Source organism: Sturnira hondurensis, unplaced genomic scaffold (assembly GCF_014824575.4).
Source record: "Sturnira hondurensis isolate 20B ecotype Veracruz unplaced genomic scaffold, ASM1482457v3 Scaffold0022136, whole genome shotgun sequence".
NCBI lineage: Eukaryota > Metazoa > Chordata > Mammalia > Chiroptera > Phyllostomidae > Sturnira > Sturnira hondurensis.
The window spans coordinates 1030280-1054767 of NW_028094767.1; the positions used below are offsets into that span (position 1 = coordinate 1030280).

The following is a 24488-nucleotide window of genomic DNA, read 5'->3' on the forward strand; positions in this document are numbered from 1 at the left end:
ATATTTTTCATCTTCTTTTTCTTAGATAAGTCCCTTTAGCATTTCATATAATAAGGGCTTGGTGATGATGAACTCCTTGAACTTGACCTTATCTGAGAAGCACTTTATCTGTCCTTCCATTCTAAATGAAAGCTTTGCTGGATAGAGCAATCTTGGCTGTAGGTCTTTGGATTTCATGACTTGGAATACTTCTTTCCAGCCCCTTCTTGCCTGTAAGGTCTCTTTTGAGAAATCCGCTGACAGTCTGATGGGAACTCCTTTGTAGGTGACTGTCCCCTTTTCTCTTGCTGCTTCTAGGATTCTCTCCTTCATTTTAATCTTGGCTAATGTAATTATGATGTGCCTTTGTGTGTTCCTTCTTGGGTCCAACTTCTTTGGCACTCTCTTAGCTTCCTGGATTTCCTGGAAGTCTATTTCCTTTGCCAGACTGGGGAAGTTCTCCTTTATTATTTGTTCAAATAAGTTTCCCACTCGTGGCTGTTTCTTTCCCCCTTCTGGTACCCCTATAATCCGGATGTTGGAACATCTAAAGATGTCCTGGAAGTTCCTAAGCCTCTCCTCATTTTTTTGAATTCTTGTAACTTTACTTTTTCCTATTTGGTCATTTCTTTCTTCCTTCTGGTCCACCCCCTTAATTTGAGTCCCAGTTTCCTTTCCATCACTATTGGTTTCCTGTCGATTTCCCTTCATTTCAATTAGTTTAGCCTTTATATGTTCCTCTAATTTGTGGCTATAATCAACCAGTTCTGTGAGCATCCTGATCACCAGTATCTTGAATTGTGCATCTGAGAGTTTTGCTATTTCCTGGTCACTTAGAATTATGGGCTCTGGGGCTTTGAGTTCTTCTTGAGGCATATTTTGGATTGTTCGTGCCTGTTACGTATGAGGAGCAGAGCCCAGGGCCGGGCAACCCAGTCGCTGGGTTGTGACGCTGTATGGGGGGGCGGGGCCAAAGGAAGGCAATGGCGAGCACCCTTTGCTTCCTCCCGCCGCCACCACCGGCCGCGCGATTAGTCCCACTCCTCGCAAATGTGTGACCTCGGTCAGTCTCTGCTGGGTTCGTTGCTGGGGGCTGTGCAGTCTGTCTCACTTCTCACTTCCGCAGTCCCAAGCCCTCACTGGGTCCGCCAGCGCTACCCCAGATGCCTGGGCGCCTGGGGTTGGGGGTGGGGGTGGGGAGGCCCTTCCTGCCTGACCCTGCTCCGCTGCTTGCTCCGCCCCTTTTACCCCTCTGGTAGAACGGTTCATTGTAGTTGGACTTCTGTATAGTTCAATTTTCTGTTCTTTGGCTGCATCTTTGTTCTCCAAACCTTTGTGTATTCAAACTTGGTTGTGGGAGAAGGCACAGTGTTTTCCACCTACGCCTCCATCTTGGCGGAAGTTCCTCAGGGGAGATGTTTGATGTGTGTACATGCCAAGCTCTTATGTGTCCCGAGATCAGGGGGGATGTTAACTTCTTTCTGTCTGACTAGAGGGTTTTGTGTCACCTCATGGAACAATGACAGGCTTTGTTTTCCTGCAAGTTCAGGAACCACACCTGTGTTCACAGCACAAGGGCCAGAGCCCAGAGGTTACTGCAGCCTTATCATTGACTGGTTTGTAAAGCCAAATGACCTAGAGAATATGACAGAATGGGGAAAATGGCTGAGAATACCCTTTCAGGCAATAAATTACTAGACCAATGCAAACAAATTATTTAAAGTCATATACAAATAAAGTGAAATATTAAACTCTTTCCCATGTTTGCTTACTCAGCTGGACAGACTTGAGGAGAAACAGAGGGAAACCTACCGGCGCATGCTAGAGCAACTCTTGCTGGCAGAGAAGTGTCACAGGCGCACTGTGGACGAGTTGGAAAACGAGAAGCATAAGCACACTGACTACATGAACAAGAGCGACGACTTCACCAACCTGCTGGAGCAGGAGCGGGAGAGGTAATGTGCACACGTGCCCCCAGGCACATCAGGGCGCACATCAGGGCAGTCCTCATCTCTGTCCCCACTGTCAGGCACCAGACTTTGTTCTAGTGACATCACAGATAGGTGCCCAGGCTGGTTCCGATTTCTGAATGGCTTCTGACCACAGAGAGCTAGATGGACTTTTATCTGGAACTATTAAAGTGAATATATTTGAGGTTGCATATAAGTGGACTCTACATTTCCACTAGGATTTTGTAAGCTATAAACTTTATAGTTGGAACCCAACACAGGAAGATTATATTTGAACTTGAATCATGAAACACCCACATTTGAAAGGCCTCTCTACTAATTAAAATAATCTACTTGTTCCCTTTGGGATTGAAATGCACTTATTCAGGAAGGCAAATTTTCAAACTTAACAATTTAAAGTGAATCCTATTCATTCTTAATACCAGTACAGAAACTCTGAATATTCAGGTGTATATAAATTACTTAATGTACTAGAACTATGTGCTTAACTTTTTAAGGGTTAAGAACTCTTAAAACAATGTACAAAAATATCAAAACAGAAGAAAACAAAAACTCAGCATGTTGCGCCTTGCTTATATATCCTTGTAAGCAGTTTTTCTCAGATTAAGGATTGCCATATTTGAAGCTGACTCCAAATTGACAAGGTCTATGCTCCCCAGTATTTTTATCATCTTCTTTTTAGTTTATTCTGTCCTTCTTCGTCCCTTAGCTGAATAATTATGTCTGTGAATTTCACAATCTTTGAAACCAATGACTTGAATGCTGATGCTCTGCGTTACCAAGCGTGTCTGCTTCAGTGCATAGGACTTGCAAGTGAAGGGCCACTCAGGGGATCAAAGGGCAGATAAAGAGCTTCCCAGACAAGAAAAAGCCAAAGGAGTTCATCACCACCAGACTGGTATTATATGAAATGTTAAAAGGTCTTCTTTAAGAAGACAAAAAAAGCCCAGAAATATGAACAATGAAATGGCACTCAATACATCTCTAGCAAAAATTGAATATAAAAAAACAAAATAAAGAAACAGAACAGAAACAGACTCACAGATACAGAGAACATTTTCTCAGTTGGCAGATCGGAGGGGGGTTGGGAAGATGGGTGAAGGGATGAAGAAGTACAAATTGGTTGTTGCAGAACAGTCTATGGAGATGTCGAGTGCAGCATAGGGAATACAGTCAGTAATATCAGACCAGTGCAAGATCTATCAGGATGACCACTTAGTAAGTTGCGTATGTAATGTCTAATCACTGCGGTGTACACCTGAAAGTAATGCAATCATGCATGCCAACTATAGTTGAAAAATAAAAATGTTTTTTAAAAAAAGCCACTCAGAAACAGCTTTACCAATCCCAGCTTTATTATCTAGTTACCAAAAAGAGATCTGGTTTTCCCAGAATAGTTTACTTACCAGAAAAAGCTATCCCAATAAGAGAGGAAATAAAAACAAAACAGAGTGAATTTGTGTTAAATTAAAAAAAAACTGTTGGTACTATTTATTTATTATTGGACTTGGCACATTCCTTGGGGAGGCAAAAATGGAAAGGAGAATGATGGATGTACAACATCCTCAATTTATGGTTTCTTTCCGCCTGTCTCCTGCTTCCGTCAGCTCAGGCTTATCAGCTTCATGTTTGAACAAATCGTTGGTCTAAATTGAGATTTTGGTAACCAAACAGTGAGAATAAATGCCACCTCCTCAATCTCTGAACTTTGTAGCCTAAAGCACGGATGTTGTAAATGAGTTTCTAAGGACAGTGTAAGTTACAGGCACTGGCAACAGATCCCTGTGCTGGAAATGTGGTCGGGTAAAAGGGTCACAACTTGTTTGATACGGGCTTTTTAAAAGCTCTGAGATCAACTAACTTTTAAAAACACCTGTGTGGATTAATTATTTTCTGATCACTCTGTAAATTATTTCATTAACCAGATATATCTGTTTTCTCCAATTTCACACCCAACGTAAATGCCTGAAGAGGCACAAGTTCACTTACAGAGTTGTGGTTTTCAGTGAAATCTGCGGAGCAGCTGAACTTACCCAGGCTCTCTTTTTGTTTTCCTGATTTTTGTGTTCTCTAAGAGTAACTGAACTGTTCAAACAGTACTCTTACATCAGTTATGCAATGAGCGGATCCTAGATGTGTTTATTTACTAACTTCGTGTTGGTCAGCTTCATGCTGAACAACTCCAATCTTTTTCTCGGAGTTAAGTTTACTAAGACAACTACAACCACCATGTCTTCTGAGCCACGTACTGTGAAGAGGTTTTTAAAAAATCAAAGTAAATTTTTAACAACTTATCTTAAGATGCTTTTGATACTTTAATCGGCACAACTGGAATATGTCACCCAACTTTCATGTTTTAGATAAGAATTCACCTTTGACTCTCACTTAAATATCAAATCACTTCAGGGTTTAGAAATTGTACTTTTTGACTCAACAGGTTATACTTTAACGTTGCATATTTTTTACTGTCAATGTTTTTCTTTTTTCAGTTCCCAGATCTGTCCTAAGTGCCCACCAGTGCACATGTCACTGTGGTCACACCTTGAAATGCTTGTTTGTTAAATTATAAACCCACTATGACTCTGGTAACTTCAGTTGGCTTCTCTGAATTTCCCCTCGATCTGAGGCATCCACCGTGACTGGCCTGCCATGTTCCCGGGGCAGTGAAGCCTATAGGATTTTCTCAAAGGTCAGGCTTGGGATTCTGGCCCATTGGAAACTGCCCCGCTATAAATCTTCTTTGAGTTAAATCCTCTTTTCGAAGTCAGCAGTCATAATTAGGTCTACTTATAGGGGCTGGCAGTTTGCTGACCCCAAGGCTTGCTATTCCGTGGGCCACATTGCAGTGGAGCTCCTCCCCACAAGGACCTTGGACCAGTCCCTCAGGGCTCAGTCAGGGCCCAGGTGCTCTGACAGCCATGTGGCTGTGGCCACAACACCTGCAGGGGAAGCTGAGCTACAGCTACGAAAGAACTGGCATTCCTCGGCACTACTGGGAGACCTGGTACAGGCTGTTCCAAGTCCTTTGTTTGCATCTCTGTTTTGCACTCCCTTTCCCGGCTCTGGAAAAGCCCCCTTTGTGAGGAAAAGAAAAAAAAAATAGACAGAAAGAGAGACAGGGAGAGCCAAGAACTTTCCTTTGGAAACATTTACCTTGTTTAATCTGTGAGTAAAGGAAGGAAGTGAGATTTGAGATAAGTCTAAGTGGTTTGCTTCTTGTAATCACCCAGTTTCTCCTGCTGGGTGTGTGACTCTGCAGGCTGTCTTCATCCCAGGCAGCTTTTCACTGGGTGGCCGTGGGAATGAAGCAGGGAGGGGTGCAGAGCCAGGAGGCTCTACTTAAGGGAGCATCTGGGCTCCCTTCTCTATAATTATCCTGCTCTGTGAGGGGTTCTGACTTCTGGCAAAATGGCTAAAGATAACAAAAACAGACCTAGGCACGTGGGATTAGTAGCAGGTTTAGATAAGCAGTCCAGATTCATGTGTTTCACAAAACCAGGAATCTGAGGCTCTGAGCATTGCAAAAGATTTCTGAGATCAGCCTTTTCAAGTTGCTCATTCTACGGGAGGAGAAATTGAGGCCCAGAAAAATTATGTAGTTCAATTAAGATCATAAAGCAGGTCACTGGCACTTTTATGCAAATGAATCCCTTGGGCAAAATGGCTTGTTTTATGTTTTCTTTGTGTGTGTGTGGACTCCTCACCTCCGTGCTTTTACTCCCAAACTGTAACACAACATCTTTACGAGGCACAAGGGCGGATATTGTGAGGATATAAACACAGTGATATTAGCGCCAGTGGTGTCCTTAGACTGTCAACATAAGAGAAGCTTCGAGATCTCTGGGAGATGCAGTCTGGGGCCTTGTTTTTGGAGCCAGGTTTGACTAGGACACAGAGCCTTCCACTTCAGTTGCATTCTGTTTGGGATTGCCTGGATGCAAGGCTGATGATGGTTGTGGAAGACTCCATGAAGCCCTCCTCCAGGCCGCTTCCCTGTGATGGTCACTGACCTACACCACCATGCAAGTGTAAAAACTTTTCAGGAGTTGTTCAGTTCATCTTGTATAGAAATTCCACAAATTAAGTCCTTATAGTGGGCAAATTATTGTTCTGGGCTTCCTTTGTTCTAAGTCAGCAGACTGTGTTTGTAATTTATTATCATCATTTGCTACATATTTATTATTACAAATAGTCATATTCCCAAATTTAAAAGGGGAAATACCATGAAAAAATGCATTGGCTTAAATGGCATTGTTAATAATAAAGATGAAAATGTCCTTTAGCATTAAGATTGGGTAAAGAAGAGCTCTCTTTCCAAATGCTATACTCTGTTTGGTTGTTTGGTGCATAGTTTAAGCTGACTCAATCTTTAGAGGCGTAATGCTGGGCACATGAAATCACCATTAGAGTTTATATTTTATTCCTTGTCTGAATAGCAGTACTTGTGATTTTAATCTTAAGCTTCACTAGGGTTGTTTCAAGGATGTCAGAATAGAGATAGCAGAATTGCATTAAAAAAAGTGGTCTTGAACTTAAATATTTGGGGGCAATGTGTGTGTGTATGTGAATAAATGATGTGGGGGAGCACTGTCTAAATCCGTAACTGTAGATACAGATTTTTAAAGCTTTTGGATTCTATAGGCTCAGCTGGGACTGAATAAATAATTACATCATCATATAATATTGCAGCAAGCTTTCCAAGTATAAGTTTTTTTTAAGTACAAATCATCATCTCAAGAGAAATTTCTGAACTTGTAAAACAGAGAATGCAGGAGCAGGAGCTTGAATGGATGAAAAGCTTTCAAGCCCCATTTTGGTATCGTCTAGGTGAACATGAAGGGGATTGGACATTGGCCTGGAGGCCCATGGGACCGGCTGCACTACTGCATTTGCCTGTGTGGGGGAATGGCCAGTAAGATGGAGTACGTTTTTGAAAATGGGCTCTAGTGGCCTAAGATTTGGGGAAATATTCTTGGCTCACTTTATTGAAAAAGACTTACATCTGGTTCCTGGGCATAATTTCCTAAAATTTCTTGGATTTAGATGTCTTATCTCTAAAATATGGCAATTAAAGGGATGTTTTTCACTCGGAGCTTGGAAGATCACAATAAAGCACTTTGTAGAAAAAGATTGCTGCTGATGTGTAAATGGTCAAGTCTTATCAAGCAGAAAGTAATCAATAGGTGGAACATATCAGCAGAAAACTTCTGAGCCCTAAGTAACACTGTGTTAGCGCTCAGCTAGATGCTGTTTAATAGCACAGTTAGCTTTTATTGACCTCCCCAAAATGCTGGACGCATATACACCTTGTTTAATCCTTACACAACTGTAACATGTACAATAATTACCATCCCTGTTTAGCAGGTGGGAAAGCAGATGGGTTATGTTCCTTCCCCCAAAGTCACTGCTAACAGATAATTGAAAGAATCGATGTTTGAACTGAGCTTCTCATGGTAAAAAAAATAAAATGAAGTAAACTTTTTACTTCTAAATTCTTCCCTTCTGATTAAACTGACCACCTCATTTCATTAATACAAGGAGGGAAAAAAGATGACTTGGAAAGTTGGACAGTGACTTCTTGGACTGCCCAACCACTCTGTCCCGAATTCAAATTCACAGATGTGGTCACGAGATATGTCCCTACTATCAGTATCCTGCCCACTGAGAAAATTCCTGAGAATAGAGTTTCTCAGAAAGGCGAGGTATTAGAAATCAGAGATTCAACCATAGAAGAAATATGTTTTACAGCTGATTTTCTGAAAGAATGCTGGGCTCAAACTACACCTTTCAATTCCTCTTATCCTTGCAATATGCAAATCCCAATCCCACTGGAAAATGGGATTGAAGTGAAGGAGGCTGAGTTGGTGGTATTACTTCTATAGCACAGATTGAGTGTTTGTGTTGGGGGATGGGGTAGGTGGGGATAATGTAAAAAGAAAAAAAAAGTGATGTTACATCTTCCTTAAAAGAGACCAGGCAATCAGTGACTCAAAGACAGCTCCCTAGGGCTAGAAGTTTGGAATTAAAAGGGAGGTAATCCTCCTAAAAGACCCAGGATATTAATGTATCTACTCTCAGCATTGTAGAACTAGGCTCATGTCACCTACTCTTAACTAGGCACCCTGTGGATTAAATATGAGTGAGTCCATTAAAAAATGCCTGAGGTTCATTTCACCAGATTTCAACTACACAAAAATGCTGGGTCTTAAGTATATGTGACCTTCCCCCCCAAGCTTTACAGTACCCTCATTCTCAAGGTCATTTAGTTAGCAGCCTTGGATCTGAGACTCTTCAGTCTTAGTAATATAACTGCAATAGATATGTTTAGGAAGCAGGTTATCTGATCAACAAAATTTTTTTGTTAATTAAAGGTTGTGATGCAAATTAATTTACTTCTACTGTTATGGAAAATATTTCCCAGGTGCATTTTACTTTCCTTAATTATTTTTTAATATACCACAAAATCCAGTTAATTCTATTTGATGATTCGGGGTCTTGTAGTGCTGCCAGCAGCCACCCATATAACTTCAGAGGTTATGAGATTATATTTAAGTGTAAATGCCAGTTAAGGTTACATTTTTATTATATATAAGGATGATAAAAGTGTTTTGCAGATCTTAGGCTTAACCTAGCTGAGTCTTTGTTCATTAGATTCAATGTATTTGGACTTCAAGGACAACAAAAACAAAAGTTGAACCAAGAAGGACTCTAACATTAGACAAAGAGGTGGGACAATAATAAAAGAAAACTGAACAAAGGAAAGGAAAGGCATTGAAAAGGGTGGCTTGAGAGACAATGAGCAAGAAATACACTTTACTGTTTAAGATTTTAATACATAAGAATGTCTTGGTCTTGTTATTTGGTACCCCTTAGTCTGGAAGAGTCACAGAAGTGAAAATGGAGGATGTTATATGAGAAGTAAAGAGTGAGAACCCAGTAGGCGAAGGTGGTCAGGTTGTGAGTCTCTGTATATCTGAACCAATTACTGAGTTGTTCTCTTTCAGAAATATTTCAGGAAGTCATCAGACAGTTTCTGAAACTATAAGTACCCAATTCATTGAAGAGGCATCTTCTCAGAGAAGTAGAGGACACTTCAGAGATGAAGTAGGAAAAAGCAAGACTAGTAAAATTTTGAAAATGAGAAGTAGTAGATATTTTCTATCAGAAACAAAACTCATTTTAAAGTTACAATAAGTAAAATATTGTATTGTTGGTACATGGATAGACAGATCAATAGAGCTGATAGATGTTCTGGAAATAGATTATAGTAGATATGGACATTTCAAGTAGACATGGCATTCTATATCAGTTTAAAAAGTTGAGACCCTTAGTAGTGGCTAATATGAGAGTTATTTTTATGTATAGTGCAGATAAATTATTTGTAAACATGGGTTACAACTGATCAGACTTGAGTGAGGATCATGGCCCTCTGGCCTTGTCTGGCTTCTACCCTTTCAGCAGAACTGTCCATCTAATGGCAGTGGTTTATATTAAGGGAAAAGTCAGCATTGATTTTTTAAGTTTCCAAAGGACTGATAAGTCTCTTGTTATAAAAAAAATTATACCTGAGGAGTAAAATGCAACTATAAAATATATAGCTTGAAAATGATGATTTTCTATTAAAAAAGCAGTATTATGATTTTTATCCAAGTAAAATTTTATATGAAGTAAAATATGTAATAATTATAAGCATCATTTAGAAAAAACCTTCTATGGCAACTTTGCTGAAGTCATAAATATTGCTGTATTTCTATAATGTTGTATATTAAAAATATTGAATTAAAAAGAAGTGATAGAACACATTTTATATCTTGAAAATAATGTAAGTTTAAGCCTAGTTTGGACTGACCTGTTATAATAACCTGGGAAATAATTATTCTCTTTTCCCAGCAGCTGCATAAAACAAACTGCTTTAGATATGAAAAAAAACAACTCCAAAACTAAAGAATTTTACCTAATAGTGCACTAAGTAGAATTGTTATTTTAATACATGTACTTTTCATAGAAGTTACTGTTGGTTGTTAAGTGGAATCCAGATATAAATTCACTTATTTAGAAAGCCTAGTGCAGATCTACTTTATATATATATAAATTATTACATATAATTTATATATGTGTTTATATAAATATATATATTTATTATATATATAATTTTTTACTATATATATAAAGTAAGTAAAAAATTTTTTTTAATTGATCAATTGTCTGGCATTACAATTGCCTGGTTTATGATTGACAGTATTGGTGTATTAATAAATCACCACATATATAGTGATTGTTTTGGTATAGTATATGTATGCAAATAAATTGGTGTATTAAATCACTATATATATATGTATACATATATATATGTATGTATACATATATATATATATGGTAATTGTTTTGGTATAGCATATGTATGCAAATATAAATTCATGCTTATTTTTATTGTTAGTCAGAGAGCTCTCAGAAACTAAGGCAGATGGGAAGTTTTAAGGAACACATAATGAGCCCTAACTGGTGTGGCCCAGGGGGTTGGGCATAATTCTGCAAAGCAAGAGGTCCTGGTTTGATTCCCAGTCAGAGCACATAACTGGGTTGTGGGCCAGGTCCCAAGCTGGGAGTGTGCAAGAGGCAACTGGTTGATGTTTCTCTTGCATATCTAAGTATCTCTCCCTCCTGTCCTAGCTCTCTAAAAATAAATACATAAAATCTTTTAAAAAACACAATGAAAATCAGGAAATAACAAGCGGGCCAGTTATAATGGTACTTTAACAAGCAAATTTTAAGTCAATAATTATAGCCTTATTATTGTTTGCCCAAGTGACATACAATGAATAGTGCTTAGAAGTGACAATTTTTTTCAGATTCTTCCTGATTTGTTAATACACCAATACTGTCCATCATAAACCAGGCAATTGTAATGCCAGACAATTGATCAATTAAAAAATATTTTTTACTTACTGACTTTAGAGAGAGAGGAAGGATGTGGAGAGAGGCAGAGAGAAAGAAAGAGAAGCATCGATCTGTTGTTTCACTTAGTTATGTATTTAGTGGTTGCTTCTTGTATGTGCCCTGACCGGGGACCAAACCCACATGCTTGGTGTATCAGGATGCTGCTCTAACCAACTGAGCTACCCAGCAGGGGCTGATCAATTCTCATAGGCATTGTGTATGTCAGAAAATACAAAACCAATCTATATCCTATAGATTTTTTAAAGTTAATTGAAGCATTGGTAAAATATATAAGTTCCAGAAAAAGCAACTGAATTCAGGTTGCAAAAACAACTGGATTTAAAAGTGAAAATTTCCAACCACGGGTTCACAGTGCTTGGTTCCCAAATTCCAAACTAGTTGAATCGAGTTTTTAATTGAGCTGATGTTTTGTTTCAGCATCGTGGATAAAATCAGGTATAAAAAACTAGTAAGTGAGATTATTTTTCTGAAATGGAAAAGCTTGGGAATGCTGCCATAAACTGGCACCTGCTTGTTATCACACTTAATACCAGGAAAATGTTTTTGCACAAATTTATACAGTAAGAAAGAGTTAAGAAAGGAAACTGCTGGAAAAATCTGTTGTCTCTTAAGACCACAGAGAATAACTCCATTACTCTGAGATTTTTCCTTTTTTCCAGGCTGGAAGAAGGTACTCAGACGAGCATTACAAATCCTGGACTCCAGGGAGGGAGTTGGAACTTGGGAAGGTGGTGTTTTCGGTGTTTGGAGGTTGCTCCTTTCTGGCTCCTCGACTGAGTGTGCACTTTTTTCCAAGAATGCTTGTGTTTGGAAAGTACTTCACAGTGGTGAAAAGTTTGAACAGAAAAGATTAATCAAAGGTTGGGCCTTTCATGCTCAATGCATAACATATTAAGCTCTTGGATGTGAATTTCTTAGCCAAGAAACTATTCAAATAATATTCAGGGGCTGAAATGTGAGCTTCAACTGCAAACAAACTAGAGGTCAACTTTACTTAATCTTAACTTATTCCTCTTAAGTTCAGAAATGCTGTGCCTTAGAATTTTCTGTACATTTTTTAACAGCGCTTAATATCCTGTAAGGGTTTACTGAAAGTTACTTTTATTTATTTTATTCTTAAATGGTTAAGAAAGTACATGTCTGATCTAAAATGTATAGGAAACTGCAAACGATGAACTATAATTGCTCCATGGCCATTGTGCTGTCAGAAGGGAAATGCTTTGGTCTGCCTCATCTTTGTCTTTTATAACAATGTCACCAAATCTTGTATTCTAAACATCAAAGTATTCTTACTTTGCCCACTTACCTACACCCAGCGTCCCTCCTTGTAATACTTTCTGATTGGCTCAGCTTTCCAGTGCTCACAGTTGTCTGACTTCTGGAATCTGTAACATTTGAGAAGTTCTGGATTATATTTCTCTCAAGGAACAAGGCATAATTGTGTGAAAAACTACTGCTCAGACTTAATCCCCCATTACCCGACCTCCAGGGAGATCGTGGATGAATGTTCTCCTGCCCCCAAGTGAGGAACAGAAGTACAGCTCTTCTAGAATATCCTATGACTTTCTTCACCTTGCCTGTCCACATCAGGCCCCCAGTGCATCCACTTTTCACAGTTCTGGAACATAACCTCTGCTGTAACAACAACAACAACAACAACAATAAAAAAACAATGACAACAACGTTCTTGCTGTTATTACAAAATATTATATAATAATATTTAATATTGTTATCACTAGATATTTAATATTTAATAATACTATTGTTGCTGTGGTGTTAATAAAAAATAGTAATATAGTATTACTATATTAATATTTACTATAGTAATGAATTACTATAGTAATATATCACTATAGTGATATAGTAATGGTATTAATAATAATATTTTATTAAATTATTGTTCAATAATAGTATTAAATAATAATACTATTATTATTAAAAACAAAAAATTGCCTTCTAAAATGAAAGCACATTGAATCAGCACCACCAGCAATCAATCACCCACACATTGAGAAGCTTCCCACTTGCCATATGCTAAACTAGACCTTTCTCAGAAATGTTAAAAAAACATCCTCTTTTTCTCTTTTCCTGATCAATATAAATAAGGAGCAATTGTGAGAAGACTTGATTTTAAGAGCCACTGCTCAGGTCATAATGTTCAGTGGCAACCAGATGCTTTTAGGGTGATGGGAGCCCGGACACTCTGGATCCAGCACTCTGAGAAGTTACGGTTGCATTAGAAGTGCTAACACAATACCAACAGTGGGCTTTGGACTTGCGTGGCAGCCCGTCGTCACAATAATACTTCCCATGTGCATTCCATTACATTGGCGCACACAGTTCAGCCAACATGTGATAAAAGGTTGGAGAGGAGAGCCTCTATTTGGCTCTGTGTCATTCATAGAAAAGAAAATGTCTAATTTTTTAAAAATAAAAATGCTTAATTAGTTCACTGAGTAATAGTAACTAAGTCAGTATCTGTACTTGACCAGTCCATTTAGATGTCTAATAGGTTTTTCAAACTATTAAACTGTGTTCCAAACAGAACTCTTGGTCAGCTGAGTCTACCTCAATTAACAGTACTTCTTTCTATCCAATATCTCAGACTAAAAGACCAGCAATCATCCTCAATCCTTCTCTTTCTCTTATCCTTGAAAATGTAACCACCAGTAAAAGTTGTACTGATTCTGCTTTTAAACTGTATCTGGAATTTGTCCACTTTTCTACAGAACCGCTGCTACCGCCCTAGGCCAAGATAAAGCCTTATCCAAGCTACCATCACATTGCTTGTCTGGCTACTGCATAGCTCTCTTTGGACAACTTGTTTCCACTCATGTCCTCCCTGCCTCCATGCACATTCTCTGCATATTAAGTCATGTAATCAGATCCTTCAGAATAAAATCCGGCTTCTCACCACGGTGTGGCAACTTGCTGTTTTCCAATTGTCGTATCTTACTGGAAGATATTGATAATTTATGAAAAATGATATGTCACAATGAAAACAAGTCTCCAACTGGATTTTGCCACATATACAGTTAGGAGTAAGTATTACTCCGTACTTATACGCTTGGTGAAGTTTCAGCCCCCCTGTCCTTAGACATGCTGACAAGTTCCCGGCATAAAAGGTTCAGTCAGGCCAATGCAGCGACATCCTAGCTGCAGGGTCAGCTGATTTTCTTGTAACGTCAGGGGATAGAATTTGCTGCTAAGTTTGAGGGACAAAGAACCCAATGGAGGCCTGGGTCTGGAGAAAGCAGCACTCCTAAGATGGCCAGGCTGCTGGGCTGGCCAGGGGCTTATGCCTCATTTAAACAAGAGTGGAGATGCCATATATTTCCAACCACTCATTTCACCAGTAAAAATATGATTACTAACATTCCTTAGACAAATTAGAAAAACTTCTAGTGCATGTTGAAGAAGGCCTTGCATTGTGTTGGATCTAGCTCTGGAGCATATGCTCCTGATGGTGATACTTCAAGTGATACCTAAATGTCCCTACCAGTCGTTTGGATGGACCTTATACCTCTTTTCCTTTGCTCCTCACACTCTGGTCACCCTGGCCTCCTATCTGTGCCTGGAACCTCCCAAATGCATTCCCAGTTCAGGACCTTTGCACTTGCTGCTCCTTCCTCTGTTCTTTGTATGTTTGGTTTCTTTGTTCCTTTGTATTCATTCAGGTGTCACTGCCTTAGAAAAAGTCTTAAAGGACACCTCCTTTGAAAACATTCTCACTGTCTTTACTCAGGGCACCTGTCACATTGTATTGGGATCTTGTTCACACCACATCCCCTAATATAATGCCTCGCCCTTGGTGGGCAGCCTATTAAGAGTGAGTGAATACAGTAATTTTTAGGGAAATGCAAATCAAAACCATAATGAGATACCACTTCCCACCTGTTAGACTGGCTATTGCCCAAAAAGCAAGAGATAATAACTATTGCTGGGAATGTGGAGAAAAGGGAATGCTTGTACACTGCTGGTGGGAATGTAAATTGTTGGGTCAGCTTCTGTGGAAAACAGTATGGAGCCTCCTTAAAAAATTAAAAAAAGAACTACCAAATGATTTGGCCATCCAGTTTTTGGGAATATGTCCAAAGGAAATGAAATCAGGCTATCAAAGAGGTATCTGTTGCAGCATTATTCATAGTAGCCATGATATGGAAACAATCTAAGTGTCTGTCAATGGAGAAATAGATAAAGATGTGGTATGTGTATACAACGGAATATTATTCAGCCACGAAAAAGAAGGAAAGTTACCATTTGCAACAACAAGGATGGCCCCTGAGGGCATGATGCTAAGTGAAATAAATCAGATAGAAAAAGAAAAATATTACATGGTATCACTTATATAAGGAATTTTTTTAAAAAGTCAAACTCATAGAAACAGAAATTAGAAAAGTGGTTGTTGTTAGGTGCTGGAAGGTAGGGGAAATAGAAAATAATAAAAAGCTACAAACTTTTAGCTCTAATATGAATAATGTCTGAGTATCTAAAGTGAAACAGGGTGACTATAGCTGATAACACTGTATTGTATACTTGAAATGTACTAAAAAAATAGGTCTTAAATTTTCTCACCAAAAAGAAAAGTGATGTGAGATGATAATATGTGTTACTTAGCTAGATGGGGGAATCATCTGACAATATATATCAAGTCACTACAGGGTACATTTTAAATATTTTACAACTTTATTTGTCAATTATACCTCAATAAGGTTATTTTTTTAATGAGTGACAAGAAGACACTTTCTGAAGACAGACACAAAGATGTAGTCCCTGCCCTTCAAGGTCTAATAGTGGGACATTTCTAGTCACTGTGACTCTAAGGAGGTGCTGTCACCCATTGAAATATCTTCTCTAGGTTCAAAGAGGCTCTAACAAGAAATGTCAGTTAGCCAAGGAATCTTAGTTAATTATACTAAACACAGCTGTTTTAAGTGAGTCTTAATAGTATGGCTTTAAGTTACCTAATTCTGAATGTAACTATTTAGTGGTATTAAACAGGGAACAAAAACACAGATCTGTGACTGACATTGGTGGCATTTGTTTTAAAGAATTTTCAAAGGTGATAAAACATTTCCTCTTGCTATTATCATTTGTCTTTAGATATTGATTTGATAAAGTTTTGAACATAATTAGTGCCTCCTTGGGATTATACCTCAAACTGGAATCATTTGAAGATTTCAAGCAAGATGCCACTTGATTATATAATCAATCACAACCCTCCCCAACATTCTCTTTTTAAACATGGGTTTCTATCGTCTGTGTCAAAATTAGGCCACAAATGTGTGCTGTTGCAAAATGCTTACCATTATCAAAATGAATAAACTGTGAACAAATATATTAATTATTTATTGTGGGCCCACTATAAAGTCAGCCTGTAAGGTTTAACCCTACAAGTTAAAATCCATATATAGCTGAGCAAACTGAAGTCAGATGAATTATAAAACATCTTCTGGGTTATCCGCCCAGTAGGTGCCAAGCCAAGATTCAGTCTTGGGTCTGTCAATCTCCAAGAAGCCCTTCCCCAACACTGGTGCAGCGCGGAGTACAACAGACAAGTAGTGGCAGCAGATTCTTCTTCAATTTCAGTTTTTCCCATCATATTAAAATAGCTGGGAGGAGACTCTCTAAAAAAATCCCAAACCAGCAATTAATTGACTTAGTATCTGTAAATTTATCTTAGCCAGGAAAGTTGCTTAATGTAGCTTTTACTAACATAACCAGATCATCAAAACATATTTATTCAGAATTGCAAGCTTGAAACATGCATATGAAACCTTGAAACATGCAGTATGGTGTGGCCCTTCACCTTTGTTGGTGTGGTTCTTGGGATCAGTGTGTGCCGTGCCCAGCACTTTGTTGTACTTTCTACCATTATCTCTGCTACCTGGGTGTCCATGTTGCCACAAGGCAGCCCGAGTTCCTCCTCCTGGCCCATGTTGAGCCAAGGGTCCTTCGTGATACCTTCCAGAGGTCTTCTTTTTCTGGGGTCAAGGGTCATTAATTTGTTTTAAAGTTTTTGACATTCTATAGGCATAAAATATGGGACGTAGAAGTGCCCATTCAGTATCGCTGTGTCAATTCCTCTAAGTATCCCATCACCATCCAGTACAGAACTACTCCCAGGCTCCATACATTGGCCCTGGGGCTGTCATAGGTCTGGTGCAGGAAAGCTCTGGGGTGGCATAAGAGGGGGCGTCATAAGAGAGGTGCCACAGAATGTGCTCAGCTTATGGACAATAAGTGCACTAGTGAGACCAAACCCTGCAGGTTTTAGATTCAGCTCAGCATCTAAAAGTACATTCTCTGGTGTCAGGTCCCTGTGAACGAGCCCTCCTGGTGGCAGTACTATACCACTGATACCAGCTGCTGAAAACTTGGCTCCGGCCTCCTTCTCAGCGGCTGTGGTCCTCCAGATATTCAAACATGTCCCCTCCACTCAGGCTCCACAATGAGCAATAATGTTTCCTCAGTGGCAGTCACCTAGAATAACTTTATATTTGGGTAATTCAAGCCCTTCATACAGTGGACTGCTTGGAAAAGTCTAGAGGAGCCTCACAGACTAATAACTTTGATTGCCATGTCCGTCCTGGTCAGAATGTGCCAGGCCAACCTCACCTCGGCAAAGGTGCTCTGGCCAGTGGTATTCAGGGGCTCATAATGGCCCACAGGCAGCTCCTCCTTGGTAGAGGTGGTTGCAAGGTCCTTAGACATGGTGACTTGCTAACTACACTAATTGACAATAGTAACCATCGATGCTAACAAAAAACACTAACTATACTATGGTAACTAGTGCTAACTATGCTAATAAACAATAGTAATAAACAATGCTAACTATACTAGCTATGCCAATACTAACAATACAAAACCAATTCTAAAAAAAAAGAGAGAGAAAGAGCAAAGAAAATAAAATAAAAAATGAGAAGAGAACAAAGAAAAATTGAGGAAAAGAAAATTTTAAATGTGAGAAAAAATGAAAAAACAAAACAATAAGAAAAATAAGAAAGGGGAAAATAACTAAAACATGAGAAAAAAGAAAAAATAAAGAAATAAGAAAAATAATAAAATGGGGCTGGAGAGGAGGAAACGGGATATCTAGTCCAGATCCAACAGGGCACCACAAATCAGATTCCTGGGCTATAAGGCACAAAAACTGCAGCCCAGCCAGGGCCTTATAATAGGAATTATTTGTAATGGGACCTTATGAGGTCAGAGCAAGGAATGTGCCAATGTGGTTAGTGGTTAACCACAGTGGTTTTCTCGTTTTTTTTTTTAGTCTCAAGATACCCTTAACCCTGGAGGGAAACAAGGACCCCCACAGAGCTTTTTGTTTATGTGGGATATTAAACATTGATACTCACTTTATTAGGGAAAAAAACACTTTTAGGAAAGAAAGAAATTCAGCTTAAAAACATTTTTTAAAGACACCATGTCCCTTCAACTCTAAAGGGTACTTGGCATTCTGTATCCCAAGATGTAGTGTTTTTATTTAGATAGCACGTAAGTGAACCAGCACTTTGGTTGAACTGTGGATCCTCTCCTATTGGCTGAATCAGAGACGGGGCTCTGGTGGCTCTCTATTTAAATTCCAGCGTGTGTGGAATACTACTGTATAGCGTTTAGCTAGTTTGAAAAATCAGGAGTGAGTCCCATTTGACATTTTATGCATATCTTTTCTTTACCTCATTCTTCTCCCTCAGCTTTATCCTTCTCCCCAGTACATTTGCCTAAGTATAAAGCATAATTCCCGTTGACTTGCTTTGCTTCTTCAGAGCTGCCTGCCCTTCCAGTCCTGGGCAGCTCCACCCCTTTTCACAGACCAAAGTAAATCTGCACAATAATGAACCATATAAGGGAGGAATGACATCATCAGTTAGTGGTCCCAAGCTGTTTTGCACAACATTCACCTTTCATTGTTCTGATGACAGGGCTGGAATGTGACGCTTAATTCCCTGTGGAGTAGGGGGCTGATCAGGGCCTGCTGCTGTTGAACAAACTTCAGTACCCCCTCATAAAAAACAAAAACAAAAACAAAAGCTACCATGCTTCCTAGTATGAAGGTAAGGAAGTCAAGATCTGTTTTGATTTAAGCAACGTTAGTTACTCTAGCCCATGCGCATTTCATTTGTTAATAGACTTACTTGGCAGTAAGCTCCTTTCTAAGTGTTACAGCAAAGAGCATCTTTGAAGCTGAGTTTGGACATTTGTAGAGCCTTCTCTAATCTGACAAGGGCTGTGAGAATTCAACAATCTTTCAGCTTTCTGCTGTAGGATTTACTGAGTGTGGATGGTGACAACCCTTGGGAGTGATCAGCTTATTGTGACTTTTCTTGATACCTCAGAATTCTTGACTGGAACTGGCCAAGACGCATCTTGTGGTATGAGGCATGCTCCTGTTTTTCTATGAAGGTTAAAAGTAATCTAGTTCTACAGAAACTTGGGGAGTTTGTATAAATAGAAATGAAAACTTTCTTACCTTGCTACTAACAATTCTACTGTGTTTAGAAGGCTAGCAAAACAGCCTTCCCTTCGACTGTAAATACATCTTCTACTTTATGATTACTTGATGATCAACAACTAATATGAAGTAAAAATACTATTTTTAAGGTTTTCTTTGTTCTTTTTACATGGATTTTCTACAGATCTCTCTTTGCATATGTGGAGAAGGCTTGTAAAAGTTGGCAATGAATTCAAATGCATAGAGATCCAAAGAAAGCCCTGTTTGTTCTGAAACAGTGCGGCAGTGATAACAAGAATAATGAAGCAAATAGCAGGTTTGATTTTGGAGAATAATATTAAAGTTTGGACTGGGTTACACGGTTGTATAAAAAGTTCAACTTTAGTAATTTTTCAAAATGCCATAAAACCATTGTCTGAATTCAGCAGCGTGTATCAAAATAAATAGCTTGCATTTAGCGCTCAGTAGGGCTGGAGGGTAGTGTGAGTCTTTTGCAAAAGAACTTCACTTGGTCAAAGCCAAATTTTTCTAGCATGATTTTACATTCACATGATTTGTTTCATTGCAATTTGAACAAAAGGGCAGATGGTGTGGTTCTCATTGGTATGTATCTAATTTTGTGTAACCTCAATTGTTAATAATGTTTTGTCTCTGTGTTTAAAGTGATGAAAATCTTGAGTTCAACTGTGATGAAAATCTGGGTAGACTACATTGATCTGACTGGATTCTTAATTCCTTGCGACTGGATGAACTTCTGTTTGTTTGTAAAACTATTCTTGCCACAACAGAAGGGCGCTTACATTTTTTTCCCCTCTAGATTAACAATAGTCAAGATAAATACAGAATTCTCAGGTTTTGGTGTGTTTTTTTTACTTTGACTTTTTAGTTTATGCATTGGCTTTAAAGTTGTTCCAAAACTGGATAAAATAATTATTAGATAAATGTTACCGCAATTTTTAAAAGTTTATAGTAAAATTTCATGTATGTTTGTATTTAAACGTTTTTTTAAAGATGTTTAGATACAATGGCAATACATTCTATTGCCATTTTTAAAAGGGAGATTATTGGGAATATAAAACAGAAAACTGTACTTGAATAAGAATTTTAAAAAAGGGAGATTCTTTTGGGGGAGGAAATGCACAGGAATGCACTAATATCAGTGACTTATATACTGAAGTTAATTTGCTACTTATTTCATGTCGATATTATTTTAAACAAATATTATTTATAAAAACAGGTTTGCCTGAGACAAATTAGCTTAATAGTGTCTTAACAAAAGATTTTACAAAAGGATATATTTTTATTTTGTGAGCTGCCATAATGTAGCTTAAAACATGACTTTGTCTAGCACTTTATAAGTGCGTGTTTACAGGGTAAAATGAGGTGTATTTATACCTTTGTGGATTGTTTTGAACTTGCTTGAGTAGTCTCAGGAAATGTGATTCATGCTCCTAGCTCCTCCCCTCATGATCTGAGTGACAAGTGCAGCCCACAGAAGGGAGACCTCTCCCTGGAAGTATGCGGGAGGGCACGCTCACGGTCTGGTTGCAGTGACCTAAAGACCCACCTGCCTCTGGCGTCCCTAGTGAAATCCCTCCATTTAGTTTACTTCCTGAGAGAGAGAGAGAGAGACAGAGAGAGACAGAGACAGAGAGAGAGAGAGAGAGAGATGGTGTGATGAACTTGGATGACACATGGTTTAGGGTATGGGATAGGAAAAGTTCTCTGGGTTAGAGTGAGGGAAGAAAATGCCCAAGGCCACACGCATCTAGGTGACAAATTTCTCTGGTTCCTGGCTTTTTCTGTTCCTCATGAAAATTGTTAAGTAAATTTATTCACCCGACTGATTCTTTATAAATAACAAAAAAGAAAGAATATTTTCTTTTTTTTAAAATATATTTTATTTATTTATCTTTAGAGGGGAAGGAAAGGAGAGAGGATGAGAAACATCAATGTATGGTTGCTTCTCCTGCATCCCCTGCTGGGAACTGGCCCCTGCTGGGAACTGGCCTGCAACCCAGGCATGTGCCCTGACTGGGAATCGAACCGCGATCGTCTGGTTCGCAGGCCGGAGCTCAATCCACTGAGCTACGCCAGCCAGGGCTTGAAAGAATATTTTCTTTCTACTGTTTTAAAAATATTTCGACGGAGCAATCTGAGAGTGTTTGAAAAGCATTTTGGACAACTTAGAAAATATGAAAACATAATAAAAGGCATATTATTGTGATAGAAACTACTCAACCAGGCCCACAAGGTAAACAACACTTTCAAGTTTCAATAATGACATTGTGTTTCCCATTGCACTAGTAGATGAACTTCCCTCCCTATTTTCTCTGAAGAATGTAGTCCCATTGTTGGGAAAAGACATAAATTAGAAGTAAGTTCTGATTTATCATTATTATTAATACCAATATGTAACATTTATTGAGTACTTAGCTTTGTACAAATGATAATTCATGTGATTCTGACAGTGACACTGGGGATACACACTCGTTATTATCCCTCTTTTGCAGAGGAGGAAACTGAGGGAGAGAGAAATTTAAACACTTGCCCTGGTGAGTAGGGGGCAGAACTGGATTCAGACCAGACAGCCTGGCTCCAGAATCCCTATTCTGAACTACTACACTGGTTACCGATGGATAGCTCTGCAGTGACATGTATAAAAAAATACACATGTATTTTCTGCCCATGAAAATTATTAGCCTGATTGAGTTACTACAGATTCATTTTCTTACACATTTTATTAGATATGATTTCATATTTGGTTCCTTTGTTGGGAGTTATCCATATTTTTCCTCCTATCATATTCCCATTCAGCTTTCAGTGTTTGTAATCTTTATCCTTTACTCATATCAACCAGAAACTTTCTAGCTATAAAGAACCTATGGTGCCAAATGCATAAGGTAGAGAGCTAGGCTTCAGGACTGTTGTCCTGGGATCCAAGGCAAGGCCCTTCCCAGCCTTAAAGTGGGGACAGGTGGGACCTCTTTGTGTCTGGTCTGAGGAAGAGGAAGAACATCACTCTGCCTCCCTTTCTTCTATTTTCAACTTCACACGTGCCCTTGATCCTGCCCCCCGCCATAGCAGTTCTTTCTTGTCAACTCTTCCTTGACCTACTCTGAACCACTGCTATCCATGTTTTCTCTCTTCTTGGATTTGACCTATTATCCCAAGTGCGAAAGCCTTAGGAGAAATCATGATGCATATAAAGTTGGATGTTGGGTGTAGGGTAGGAAAATGATCCTGACCCCTGCAATGTATATATTGTATGATCTTTAAGGGTTACAACAAAAACTCAATTGGCTCAAACGGGGTAATTTGACATTGTTATACATGTGTGGTTGCAGTCTCAGGAAGCAGTTCCATCGAGCCCTAGTTATTGGTGTTGAGGTGGGGGGGGTGGAATATGGGCCTGTGTACTTACTACCCGTTAACTTGGAGAAAGGGCATAATTACTACAACTCTCAAGAACAGCTAGAGCCCTCTATCAGAGAGAGCTGCCTAACAGGGAGTATTGGCCCTTTGTGGAGGAATGAAACCAAATATCCAAGACTCAGGAGGGAATTAATATCCTACTCGCCAGTCTCCTACCAGTTCCTGCTATTGGCTAAACCAAACTGGAAGCTAGAAGGAGCTTGTTAATGCAACGCCTAAAGGTCAGCGCCCCCGGAGCACAGAATTGAGACTAGTGGAAAGGGGAACTGGAAAAATAAAAGGAAATTAAGTAACAAAAATGATAATGATTAGAAATATAGAGTTTTCTGTTATTAAATAATACAATATACAAATTAGTAGATTGGTAACTTCGTAACTTCAAAAACAATTTTTCTATAGCTATTAACATTGATCTCATCAAGTGAGTTGATGTCCCTATTAAAAAATACTTCCTACTAAAATGTTCATAATTCTGATTTGTTTTCATCACAAGTTTATAATAGAAAACTACATATTTTTCAAAGATGAATAACATTGAGATCTAAAAGAGGACATTTCAAAAAGTTATAATGCTACAAAAGACCTAGGAATTTATCTTGTCCCTGCTGACTCAGCTGAGTTTTTCAGAAAGATAATTTTGTCCTCTAATCAAGTGAGTAGAACCTTGAGGAAAAATTGGGTAATTGGTAGCTATCAAAACCTTTGCCCTAATGTCCCACGTGGTACCACTCAGATCCCTTGGCTGTACCATGATGCTAACGGGGCCAGCAGGGTCAAAGCACTATAATTCACACAATGACCTTGTCAAAGTACAGAGGAAAATCCTGTATAATTCTTTCTACCTTACTATTACATTCAATCAGTCCCCAAACCAGACAATTCTACATCTTAATTATTTCTATAATCTCCTTTTCTCAGATTACAACCATGATCTGAGAAAGTTGTTTTTTTTTAATTGGTTGGTTTTTAGTTGGTTTTATTAAAATTAAATTAGTTGGTTTAGTTGGTTTTTTAAAAAATTCTTTCATCAATTTCAATTCTCTCATCCCTGTCTCTAGTCTTCCTGTCTGTAATTCAGACAATCATATTGTCATCAGAAATTTCTAATATCCAATTTGATATTATCATTGTTCTTAAAGACTTTCCAGAACGATGTATCCCTCAGAATGGAGTTGAGCTCCTTAGGATGACGTCAAACTTCTTGATGATCTGACTTACACATTCCACTGGAGTCTTATTGCTTGACATTTTCCCTCCTACTGTGTGTTCTGACATTGAGTGTGCTGTTCTGAACGAGGTTCTGTTTTCTTGTGTTCACATGCTCTTTTTCCTTTACATGGTGTGGCATTTCCCCCATTCTTTATTTGTATAACCTATGTTTATTCAATCATGAACAAGTATCGATCGAGCACCTCCTATGTGTTAGGCACTTTGTTATGGGGCTGGTGTTCAGCCGTGGGCCCTGATCTTATGGAGCTTTTGCACTGTGGAGGGGGGAGACACATCGCATCCAAGCAAACAAATAAATGAACCAGATGATTTTATTTTATTATTTTATTATTATTATTATTTTTTTTAATACATTTCATTGATTATACCATTACAGTTGTTCTATTGCCCCCCTTCATTCCCCTCCACCCGCATAGGCTGTTCGTGCCTGTTCTGTAGCAGGATTGGAGCCCTAAGGT

At 38.7% G+C, this 24488-nt stretch overlaps 1 protein-coding gene across 5 annotated transcripts in view; it reads left to right on the forward strand.

The window, feature by feature from the left end:
- The window catches only part of FILIP1 (filamin A interacting protein 1), a 203487-nt gene that overhangs the window by 148071 nt on the left and 30928 nt on the right, over window positions 1–24488 (forward strand). For all 5 annotated transcript variants that reach the window (XM_037034350.1, XM_037034351.1, XM_037034349.1 and 2 more), the window contains one exon: window positions 1756–1934. In XM_037034350.1, coding sequence (XP_036890245.1) covers window positions 1756–1934 — 179 coding nt within the window. The remainder of the gene's footprint in view (window positions 1–1755; window positions 1935–24488) is intronic.